The sequence below is a fragment of the Elephas maximus genome, chromosome 6 (genome assembly GCF_024166365.1).
Source record: "Elephas maximus indicus isolate mEleMax1 chromosome 6, mEleMax1 primary haplotype, whole genome shotgun sequence".
NCBI lineage: Eukaryota > Metazoa > Chordata > Mammalia > Proboscidea > Elephantidae > Elephas > Elephas maximus.
In genome coordinates this window covers 129,601,279-129,613,690 of record NC_064824.1, presented here as the reverse complement: position 1 = coordinate 129,613,690, position 12,412 = coordinate 129,601,279, and the positions used below count along the sequence as shown (strand labels likewise).

General features: G+C 42.9%; 1 protein-coding gene across 8 annotated transcripts in view; it reads left to right on the top strand.

The window, feature by feature from the left end:
* The window catches only part of COL4A4 (collagen type IV alpha 4 chain), a 150,084-nt gene that overhangs the window by 124,606 nt on the left and 13,066 nt on the right, over positions 1 to 12,412 (top strand). For 6 of the 8 annotated variants that reach the window (XM_049888341.1, XM_049888337.1, XM_049888338.1 and 3 more), the window contains 5 exons: positions 267 to 338; positions 2,497 to 2,625; positions 2,718 to 2,831; positions 4,494 to 4,649; positions 7,575 to 7,682. In XM_049888341.1, coding sequence (XP_049744298.1) covers positions 267 to 338; positions 2,497 to 2,625; positions 2,718 to 2,831; positions 4,494 to 4,649; positions 7,575 to 7,682 — 579 coding nt within the window. Of the gene's footprint in view, positions 1 to 266; positions 339 to 2,496; positions 2,626 to 2,717; positions 2,832 to 4,493; positions 4,650 to 7,574; positions 7,683 to 11,057; positions 11,161 to 12,412 lie in introns of all 8 variants that reach the window. The other 2 variants (XM_049888344.1, XM_049888339.1) reach the window with 2 other exon arrangements.

The window sequence follows — 12,412 nt, the reverse complement described above, 5'->3', positions numbered from 1 at the left end:
CAATAAGAGAGAATTAGATGTGTTCATGATACGGTCATAAACCAACACAATACCTTAAAACAAAGAAACTTATGTGTTAAGCTGCCTCGGCAGAGAACTTCCATCACATGAATGTGTTAAATAATCAATACATGGATTCCATCCCTGATAAAGGATGTCCAGAACACAAGATCTGCTTGTCTTCTCCATCAGTGTACCCTCCGCTGGGCAGGAACACCCTGTGGTGCCCTTTCCCATTTGAGTCACTGGCCTATGATATGTTTCAGGTTCCTCGGGGTCTCCTGGTCTTAACGGCTTGCATGGTTTAAAGGGCCAGAAAGGAAGCAAAGGTGCTTCAGGTAAGATAAAACCATTCGCAGAAGACTGACCTTCGTCAAGTGAAACTGAGATAGAGTCGTCCCTCCCCCTGATATTTCTTCACTTTATGACATTTGGCCAGCTTTGCTAAGAAGCTGCCTTAGGTCAGAAACCCAGTATTGCAACTATTTTCAGTGCTGAAGATACATAAAAAGGACATTTGAGAGACACCCATTTAAAAAGGAATGGTTGGCTAACAGTGCCTTTTGTTGATATTCCTTGGAACTGTATCTGTACTGAAAATACTCACTGAATAATTGTTTAAGTAGAGCCAGATTTCAAATTGTTATGAATAACAAATAAATAGTAGTGGGGATTTTTTTTGTTTTTGTCATGTGTGTGCGTATTAAGTGGTAATGCCAAGTACAACCGTGTGGGTCTAACTAGTACTTCAAGCTAAAACAAATTACCTGACCAAATTGCTGTTACAAATAGGCCAATCTTCAACAATTGCATTTTAGCCTTTTCCATTATTTTCATGCAATGTGCATTTGTTGCGTCTTTCTCAGAAAAAAATGGTTTTGTAAAAATGGCCTGGCAACGACATCAAACCTCCTCATCTAACTTCACAAGGGGGCAAGAGAAGCAAGATCAGCATCAACCGCCCAAGGCTGATTGCTGTGAGGTGGTCAGACATACCTCTACCCTTCAACCTTTTTACCAATTTTGACACCAGCCATCCCTTCCACGGCACTCTCTGCTTCTCTTCTGGGTTTGATAATTCATTGCAATGGCCACACAGAACTCACAAACCATACTTGCAGTTGTGTGGTTTATTAGGGAAGTAACGGGTTACGATTCAGGGTCAGAAACGGCTCAGGATACAATATTTCCATCAGGACAGCAGGCAGGCCTCTAGCTGGCCCTCAGCCACTTGGCGCCTCAGCCCAGCCTCTGCCCTGCTCGGGCAAGTGTTGCAACTCTCTTTAGCTCCACCAATAAGTGCCCAGGGGCACCCCATTCCACCAGTAAGCCTCAGCTCCGAGGCACTCAGCTCTCTTGCTCCATGCTCCATGGGTTGGCACACCCACTGTAACAGCCTTACTCTGTGGGCTTCTCAGCCCCCTGCACCTGCTGTCTCGCACCAGTCCCCTGGTCAGCTGCTGCCATTTCTCTGCTGCTGCTTCTTGCTGTCTTCAGTGTTATAGCTCTGTCTCCTGGGTCTAGATGGTTCTCAGCATAGGGACCCTGGGTCCAAAGGACATGGTCTGTTCCTGTCTCTTTTCTTTGGTAGTGAGGTTCCCCCCTCTGCTCTGTGACTGGTTCTCTTTTAAGCCTAATGGGATGGCATAACTAACCAATCCTCTCATTAGGGTTCCATATACCTTATTTACATGGGCCCACCCCCACAAGGGTGTCATGCACCTTATTTTGCATTATTAGCAAGCTACCCAGTCCCCTTGGTGGCCCACAAGCACCTTATTTGCATAATCCCACCCAATTACTTGGTGGGAATTACAAGACCATGGCTAGAAAGGCCATGTAGAAGTGATCCACTGTACCACAAGCTCATAATCAGACAAGGAAACTGGAGCCCGACATGCAGATTGGAGTGACTATAGGGAAAAGGTTGAATTGTGCTGCTAAACGGGAATCTATTGTTGAAGCGCTACAAAATCTTTACACAGTTTGGAAGATGAAGAATAATTTAGGCCACTTAGGATTCATTTAGTGGCTTTTCATAAAAGTCTCATAAAATGTGTGCCTCCTCCAAAAAAGCAATGATATCCTCCTTTCTTGATGTGAAGCTCCACGATGGTTCTAATTATATGCCATCTTCCACCTCAAATTTCAGAGCAGTTTATTCATAATTACTGATTGTTGCATCTCTCTCTCTCTCTCTTTCTTTTTCATTATAGCCATTGTAGAGGTTAGAAGGTTGGTATTGTCACTAAGCTGTTGAGAAATAATCGTAAATCAACACTATGGTTGACCAGTTGACTGGTATCATGAGTCATAAGATAGTGAATGGTGACCCAGAAATGCTAGACAGCCATTTAGGCCACCATTGCAGTCAGCAGTTGGTGTCAGCAGAACTAGCTGCTTACCTGTCACATGCCTGTTGGGAAGCAGTTATTTTCCAGGTTCAATACATGGACAAACAGAAGATGCAACATCAGTGCTGTTTTCCCTGTTAAGGTTTGCATGAAATGGGCCCACCAGGTCCAGTGGGAATACCTGGGCTGAAAGGGGAGAAAGGAGACCCTGGGAGTCTAGGAATTTCTCCTCCAGGCCTTTTTGGAGAAAAAGGTTCTTCAGGTCCCCCAGGTAAGAGTCAACATGCTTTGCCCCTCTCTCAATAATGAAATCAAAAGCTTCCAAATGTCATGAGGCTAACATCTGAACATGTCCCTCCTCAGGGAGACCAGGACCACCTGGTCCTGCCGGTGCCCCAGGAAGAGCCGCTAAGGGTGACATTCCTGACCCAGGTCTACCTGGAGATCAGGGGCCTCCCGGTCCCGATGGTCCAAGAGGTATGAGAAAATCATGGCAATGCTCCCTTTGTTAGATGCTGCCAGCCCTGTGGGATGTAGGGCCAGATAATGGCAGAGAAGAAGCACCTTAGCAGGCCCCATTAATTTAACAGATGGAAAAGTGAGACCCAGTTTGGGATGAAGATATGGGCAGTGGTGGGCTCTTGGGACCACATCCAGATGAGAACTCAGGCCCCGTTATTTTTCTATTTCAACTCTATCTGGCCCTTTTTTACGGGTACAAGGACAAGAATTTCCCATTGCCAGCTTGATGCTGACCATGAGGACCCAGAAGTGACCAGCAGGAGAGAATCCCTCCCTCCTTGTCTCTAGCATCTGCCATGTAAGCTACTGCTGCTGGCTCAGAGTGAAGGTCCAGGCTTTTCATACGCGACCGAAAGCAGAGTGTCTTCCTCGGCTGCTAGCGGTACATCTTGTTCCCATCGTCACCTCACAGAGGTGAACTCTGGCAAGGGAATATTTTGGAAGTAATCACTAAGCTAATAAAGTAGGGCTGCACTAGAGCTAGAGCCCTGGTGGTACAGTGGTTAAGAGCTTGGCTGCTAACCAAAAGGTTGGCAGTTGGAATCTATTGACCACTCCTTGGAAACCCTATGGGGCAGTTCTACTCTGTCTTATGGGGTTGCTGTGAATCGGAATCAAATTGATGGCAACGGATTTGGTTTTTGGTTTGGACTAGAGCTGGTTTGGGAGTTGGGAGAAGAGTATGACCCAGCACAATATCTTGCAAATCACAGTCACATTCATGTAAGTGCATTATTGAACTTGTTTATAGAGACATAAACCTACTGTCTTTGAATCTTTAGAATTTTAGTAAGGATGGGATAAAACATTACGTAGTTTGTATTTTTTACTGAGAAAAATAAAAGTGCTTAAAGTGCTAATTAGCATAGACACTAAACAGGAATAGAATTTGGGCCCGGTTCATTTGTACATATAGATATTTGTTTTCAAATTTGATTATAATTTTAATAGGGCTAACATTCCTTTCCGTCAGTTGTTTTCCCTCAAAAACTTTTCCCCACCTTAACCTTCCCTCTTCTCTCTCTCCCTCCCTCTCTTTCTATCAAGTATACATATATATACACATATATTTCTATACATACACCAAAAACCAAACCTGTTGCCACCGAGTTGATCCCGACTCATAGTGACCCTATAGGACAGAGTAGAACTGCCCCTTAGGATTTCCAAGTAGCAGCTGGTGGATCTGAACTGCTGACTTTTTGGTTAGGAGCCGTAGCTCTTAACCACTATGCCACCAGGGTTTCCTACATACATATATACACATATATGTATGTGTATATACACATATATCTATTTTGTATTAAAAGAGTGGATGAATATGTAAATAAAAATCATGAACTAATGCTCCCAGAAGGAATGGCTATGAAGGGAAGGAAACCTTTGTTTAGATTCATTTTGTCAACAAGTACTAACCCACTATTGACACCATTTCTCAACTTGGGCTCCATGAGACATACTCTGTGCTTCACTTCTGATACTGTTGACTTAGTCTTCTAACTCTCACCTTCCCTTGCTCGTAAACCATTAAATTACTTTTCTGGAGAAGCTCACTGGCAACGGTGTCCGAACCTGTCTTTGACTGAAAGAATCTTTTTGCCTCCTCCCTGTGGTCAGGTGCACCGGGGCCTCCAGGTGCCCCTGGGAATGTTGAACTCCTGAGAGGGGAGCCTGGCGACTGTGGCCTGCCAGGGCCACCAGGTCCCCGAGGCCCTCCAGGCCCTCCAGGGTGCAAAGGTTATCCAGGATGTGATGGAAATGACGGCCAGAGAGGTATGAATGTGAGTTGCTCCTTAAGGAGTGTGTGAGGACTTTTGCCCTCGAGGGCCTGGGTTACTGCACTGTGAAGTCATTTTTATTTCATACAGAAACAGGTACAACAGTTGCAAATTGTCCTGACTTTCCCAAAGAGTTTTAAAGTTTGGGTAAAAGCTGGTCAAGGAAAAGGAAGAAACACCAGTTTATTGTTATAAAAAAAAAAAAAATTTTTTTTTTAGACTCTAATAATGCTCTTAATAGTCTTCAAGACCAGAGCAGAACTATAGAAATAATAATGGAAGCTACATGTGTAATTTAAATTTTTAGTAGCCACATTTAAGAAAAGTAAACAGACACAAGTGAAATTACCTTCCATCCTTATTTTCTTTAACATAATATATTCAAAATATTATGTTAACATATACCCATTAAAATGTATCAATGAGAGGGCTGGTTGTGCAGACCTAGTTTTTCTCCCAAAAAAGATACTCTTCCTTCCAACCTTTGAAATCGTTGCCTATTTTATACTCACAGCACAACCCAGTTGGGACTGGCCACATTTCAGGTGGTCAGTCGCCGCTGTGGCTGATGCCTCTGCATTGGACAGCTCAGTTCTAGGCTGTTGACTTTGCATTTTTATATTCACAAAAGGGTCCCCATGACTGATTTTTGTCCTTACTATTTAAGGCTAAGATATTTATTTTAATGAATTCTTACCTAACTGCTAATAGATGGGCCCTTTAGTGTTGGGCCATCAGAATTTCAGGGAATTATTGGGATCATAAAACTTTTCTTGTGTGTGTGAAAGGGACCAATAATAATTATCCAACTCTCTTATTCTGTAAATAAGGTAGCTGGATATTAGAGAAGCAACTGTTGAAGTTTGCAGAAGCCCTGTAACTAGCTCCCTGTCTGACTTCTGAGCTACACGTGAAATAAGGCCAAAGATTAGGGCAGACGGACATCAAAATCTCGTTGACTACAGTGCAAATGGCATCCTTGGAATTGTGCAGTGCACAACTTATACAACAGTACACAGCAGCCCTCTTCACCTTTAGCAATAAAATCAATTTTAGAGAATGTGGCTTATGTCTGCAGCTCTGTGAGCTTCCTATTATTGAATCCCAGAATTAGACAGAGCAGCTAACAGTCTTGTCACCAAGAGGAAGGAGGAAGGGGCTGGCTATACAGCCTAGTTCCTCTCCCAAAAAGGCACCGTTCCACCCGAGGTATACTCTAGAGAACAACCCTACCCTTGGACATAAACCTCAGGGGTAGGGACATAGCATGTCATGAAAATAACAATGACCTACCCAAAGACATACAGGGAGTTAGAAATATTGATGGAACTGCTAGTCATGTTTCTTAACTCCCAGTCCAGTGGGCATAAGGACCAAATGGCACTTTACTGTGAAAAAGATGAGTAAGCTTCATCAGCTTACCTTTTGAGATTTATCCAGAGGGAGAATATTACCTATTTCACAAACAACTTATTAGGCACCCACAGCAATATAGTGTTGTTGTTGTTGGCTGTCATTGAGTCTGTTCCAACTCATGGAGGCCCCATGTGTGTGGAGTAGAACTGCTCCTTACGGTTTTCAAACAGTGACCTTTCAGAAGCAGCTGGCCAGGCCTGCCTTTGGAGACACCTCTGGGTGGGTTCGAACAGCCAAGTTTTTGGCTAGTAGTCAAGCGCTTAACTGTTTGCACCACACAGGGATTTCTCAGGAATATGAGGAGGAAACTTATACAGATGGAGCTTCACATCAAGAAAGGAGGATATCATTGGTTTCTTGGAGGAGGCACACATTTTATCAGACTATTATGAAAAGCCACTAAATGAATCCTAAGTTGCCTAAATTAGTTCTTCATCTTCCAAACTATATAAAGATTCTGTAGCTCTTCAACAATACATTCCAGCTTAGCAACACAATTCAACCTTTTCCCTAAAGTCACTCCAATCTGCATGTCTGGTTGCAGTTACCTTGCCTGATTATGACCTTTATACAGATAGATAAACCAGAAGATACATCAATACAAACTGGGACATGTGTTCTGAGAGAAGGGAACTGCTTCTATGCAAGCTTATGAAAAAGCACCAGGCTTTGCTTGGGATTTCAGGGAGGGCTTCCCCGAGGAAGCGTGGCTTGATCTGAACTCCAAGGAATGAGAAGGACTCAATGGATGGGTAAGAAGAGGAGGGACAGCATTTGTGAGGAACTGAGTGGTCAGTGAGGACGAGACTAAGAGAGTGAGAGAGAGGGTGGTGTAAACTCAGGGCTGGGGAGAGGGCACTTTGTCCCCCACATAACTGAAGCATCTTTCCTTATTTCCTCTTCAGTTTCAGTCCCAGTTCTTTGAATGTCTACAGAGAAAATTCAGGATTACAAGGCTTTTCATTCTAATTTAGTTTTGCCTTGACCATGGACCCATTTTCCTTAGTTCTTTTTACTGATCATTTTGTTTCCTTCAGAGAGAGGCAGCTCTTATAGCTCTGTGAAAACCAAACCAAAAACAAAAAAAAATTCCTCTATAGCTCCATGGAGCCCTGGTGGTACAATGGTTAAGAGCTTGGCTGCTAGCTAAAAGGTCGGCAGATCAAATCCACCACCTGCTCCTTGGAAACCCTATGGGGCAGTTCTGCTCTGTCCTGTAGGGTCGCTATGAGTCAGAATCAACTTGACAGCAACCGGTTGGTTAGTTTTTGTTGTTTATAGCACTATTTAAAAAACAAAACAAAAAAACCTATTGCACCAAGTCAATTCTGACTCATAGCAACCCTATAGCCTTATATAAAAGAGAGAAAGACTAATCTGGACTCTGAGACTCAGTTTGCCCTGCAGATTTGTTGGGATGAATCTCTGGATTCAGTCAATAAAACTGGTCATTGTCTTTCTATCGCTTCATTCCAGTGCCCTCATCTTTACACGTTCCTTTTAGGACCAATGGGATTCCCAGGGCCACAGGGACCCCATGGATTTCCTGGGCCACCTGGAGAAAAGGGTTTACCTGGACCTCCAGGTCAACAAGGGCCTCCTGGTCCTCCAGGTAAGTTCCTAATACTCAGTTATCTCCCCCGAGCCACCTATGCCCAGCATCTTACATAAACATTCACCGTAATGGCCATCTTTCAAAAAGTGGTTAATGATGCCGAGATCACCAGCACATTTATGAGTTTACCACTTTCTGATATAAAAAGTATATTTATTTCAAGTTTTACTATAAAGTGTCATGCTCAGTAAACCGGTATTCGTTATCATTCTTTGCCTCCTGCTTGAGGGAATACACATTATTTATCTACCACAGAAATATCAGATGGAAAATTAGGAGTTGATTTTCCATCTGATATTTCTGTGGTAGATAAATAATATGTATTCCCTCAAGCAGGAGGCAAAGAATGATTTGATTATTGTATGTTAGGATTGTATAGTTGATTTATGTCCCCGAATTCCCACTAATTATTCTAGATACCTTGTTTAACTTTTTCTATGAAGTACATTAGTACATCAGTTCTTCTGGGTAACAGTTTCTAATCATGGGTTAAAGTAAGCCAAGGCAAGGTTGGGAAGAGGAAGGGCAAACAGAGATATACATTTGAGATTGGCAGCAGTAATATCTTTTGAGATTCTACATCAATCTTCTGGTAACGTGGTTTCAGTTCAGAATATTCTGCTGTCTCCTAAATTAGCACTCTAGTACAGAGAGCCAATAGACTACACTGTTCTGCGATGGATTATTCTACTACAGTACTGTAGCATCACAGGCTTAGTCTGCGGTTCATTTTCTGTTTCCTTTCTGTGCATAACCTATAAAACTTGCCCAATTAATATGGAATTTTTAGAAGCCTTCAAACGGACAGAATTTTTATGTCCATTAAATCAGGGCATATTTGCCACAAGAAATCAGCTGAGATTTTATAGCTCAAGAGAATTTTACTGCACATCATGCTAGCTGTGAAAACTCCATGACTCAATCAGAGCTCTTGCTGTCAGTAGCATTGATGTGGACTTCTTATGTAAATAAGATGCTGTCATTTGGCTTGGCATTGATGTGGTCCTAAATAGTATGTTCTCTGACACTCTATTTCACTTTTGTCCTAATCCACAAATGAAAAATCTGTCTCCACCGAATGAAAATCCTCACGTGGCCTGGCTTTTTGGCTTTGAATCTCTCTGCAGGTTCCAGGGGTAAGCATGGCTATAAAATTGATAGTTTCCCCTAAATATGGTTTCCAGCCATTTCCACACTTGTCTGCCCACTGCATTGGTGAGTTAAACGTTGCTACATTTTTTAGAGACGGGTTTCTGTAATTATCTTAGGTTTTAATGTCTTGGCTTCCTAGTTAAAGATACAGTAACCTCATATTAGAGTGTCCGGATCTGAGCCTCATTATAGGTTGTGGGGGCGATGTAGAGACTCAGCTTACGTAATTTCCATTCAGGTACGAAATAGGAGCTCTTTCTCTGTCAAATGCTATCAAGCATACCCACTGGAGTTCCCTTTATAAATTCTACAATGTAAATACACAGAACATCCCTAAAATAAGTTGTTTCAGCAACATTAAAAAAAAATGGAGCCTGAACACCTAAGAAGGGGCCATGATCACACCACCATTTAGTCCACTTTGAAAGAACAGATTTCTTTGTGTGTTCAAAAGAAAATGCCATTATTCTTTCAAATCTGTTCACCTAATCCTCTGTGATGCAAAAACAACATATTATTTTGTATCCAGCATGTTCAAAGAGAAGAGAAAGAGTTGTTCAAAAGAAAAATTGCGAATGCCTGCATTTGTTCTTACCAGGCATGCCATTAAACCCAATGAAAATCACCCTGAATACAAACCCCATGTACTAATTCTAGGACTCTTGGAAGAGACACCTCACCCCTTTCTTTCAGCTTCTGGTTTAATAAAAAGTAAAGAAAAACAAAATCAGAATTTTAAAAACGGTGCTATTTTAAGTGTTTGTATTTAAAAATTAAAATTGTATATTGAATGAATTCTCATTTTAAGCCTTTTTTTTAGTGTGTTTCTGGAAACCCTGGTGGTGTAGTGGTTAAGAGCTACAGCTGCTAGCCAAAAGGTCAGCAGTTCGAATCCACCAGGTGCTCCTCGGAAACCCTGTGGGGCAGCACTACTCTGTCCTATAGGGTCGCTGTGAGTCAGAATCGACTCGACAGCAGTGGGTTTGGTTTTTGGGTTTAGTGTATCTCTGTATACTGTAACTGTACAGAGTATACTTACTGTAAGTATTAACTGTAAATGTAAACTCATTTGAAGATAACATCGAAAGCCTAAATATGAAACCGCAATCAAATGCGTTCCTCCTCGACCTTTCCCCTCCTTCCCCTGCCCCACCCCCCTGCCATGAAAGGCCCAGATGATTTCAGGGAAGACAGGAAATGTTCATAAGTAGCTCTCTCAAATCAACCATAGTGGAAAAGCCACATTTTCCATTAAACTGTACATACTGTAAAAATATATATGGCCCTATGTTGCTGGTAGTTTCAGACCATATTTTATGAAGGGTTAAATTCCAAACAGCTAGTAGTTTGTCTTGGCCACCTAGTGCTGCTATAACAGAAATACCACAAGTGGATGGCTTTAACAAAGAGAAATTTATTCTCTCACAATCTAATGGGTTACAAGTCTAAATTCAGGGCGTCAGCTCCAGGGCAAGGCTTTCTCTCTCTGTCAGCTGTAGAGGAAGGTCCTTGCCCTCAATCTTCCCCTGGTCGAGGAGCTTCTCGGGAGCAGGGACCCCGGATCCAAAGGATGCGCTGTGCTCCTGGTGCTGCTTTCTTGGTGGTATGAGGTCCCCATCACTTTGCTTACTTCTTTCTTTTATATCTCAAGAGATTGCCTCAAAACACAATCCAAGCTTGTAGATTGACTCCTGCCTCACTAACACAGCTGCCACCCATCCTCCCTTATTAACATCACAGAGGCAGGATTTACAACACACAGGAAAATTACACAATGCCAGGAATCATGGCCCAGCCAAACTGATACATGCATTTTTAAAGGAACATAATTCAATCCATGACAGAGTTCAAGTACGTTTTGCATGGCCACATTAAGTAGTACATAGACTGAGACTTGGTCATTGTGGTCATATTTTTCTAGCATTTTCTTGCTACTTTATCTTTACGAGACGGGGGAGGGAGGGAGGGTGGGAGAAGGGTATTCACTAATCAGGTAGTAGATAAGAACTACTTTAGGTGAAGGGAAAGACAGCACACTATACAGGGGAGGTCAGCACAACTGGACCAAACCAAAAACAAAGAAGTTTCCTGAATAAACTGAATGCTTCGAAGGCCAGCGTAGCAGGGACAGGGGTCTGGGACCATGGTTTCAGGGGACATCTAAGTCAACTGGCATAATAAAATCTATTAAGAAAACATTCTGCATCCCACCTTGAACAGTGGCGTCTGGGGTCTTAAACGCTAGCAAGCAGCCATCTAAGATGCATCAGTTGGTCTCAACCCACCTGGATCAAAGGAGAATGAAGAACACCAAGGACACAAGGTGATTACGAGCCCAAGAGACAGAAGGGCCACATGAACCAGAGACTACATCATCCTGAGTCCAGAAAAACTAGATGGTCCCCGGCTACAACTGATGACTGCCCTGACAGGGAACACAACAGAGAAATCCTGAGGGAGCAGGAGAGCAGTGGGATGCAGACCCCAAATTCTCATAAGACCAGACTTAATGGTCTGACTGAGACTAGAAGGACCCCGGTGGTCATGGCCCCCAGACCTTCTGTTGCCCCAGGACAGGCACCATTCCCGAAGCCAACTCTTCAGACATGGATTGGACTGGACAATGGGTTGGAGAGGGATGCTGGTGAGGAGTGAGCTTCTTGGATCAGATGACACTTGAGACTAGGTTGGCATCTCCTGCCTGGAGGGGAAATGAGAGGGTGGAGGGGGTTAGAAGCTGGCGAAAAGGCCACGAAAAGAGAGAGTGGAGGAAGACAGCAGGCTGTCTCATTAGGGGGAGAGTAATTGGGAGTGTGTAGCAAGGTGTATATGGGTTTTTGTGTGAGAGACTGACTTGATTTGTAAACTTTTACTTAAAGCACAATAAAAATTATAAAAAAAAATTATTTTGCACATTTATATGAATTTTAAGAAAATCATAACTAAGCAGATGGTGTGTTTTAAAATATGTTCCATTTCTTAGAATTTTACCCCACAGACATTAAGAATTTTTGAGGCAGTATGCTGTGGCGGTTAAGGCCATGTGTTTAGAGCCAGACCATCCTGGGTTTTAATCTGGACTCTGACGTGTGCTGTGTGACCCTGGATAAGTCACTTATTTATCTGAGCCTCATTTTTCTCATCTGTAACATTCCAATAACAACAGTACATAGGCAGGCTTGTTGAAAGAATTTAATGATAAAGCACTTGGCACAGGATCTGATTGTAATAGAGCATTTACTAAGTGTTACTGGTGGCGTAGTGGTTAAGCACTACGGCTGCTAACCAAAGGGTCGGCAGTTTGAATCCACCAGGTGCTCCTTGGAACCTCTATGGGGCAGTTCTACTCTGTCCTATAGGGTCGCTATGAGTTGGAATCGACTCGACAGCACTGGGTTTGGTTTTTGGTTTTTATTATTGTTATGTTGGCACAACAATGAGTTGGCCCCAGACCATGGTGACCCCATGTGTTACGGCAGAAGTGCTCCATAGGGATTTCTTGGCTGTAATCTTTACAGAAGCAGTTTGCCAGGCCTTTGTTCCATGGAAGGAGCCCTTGTGGCACAATGGTTAAA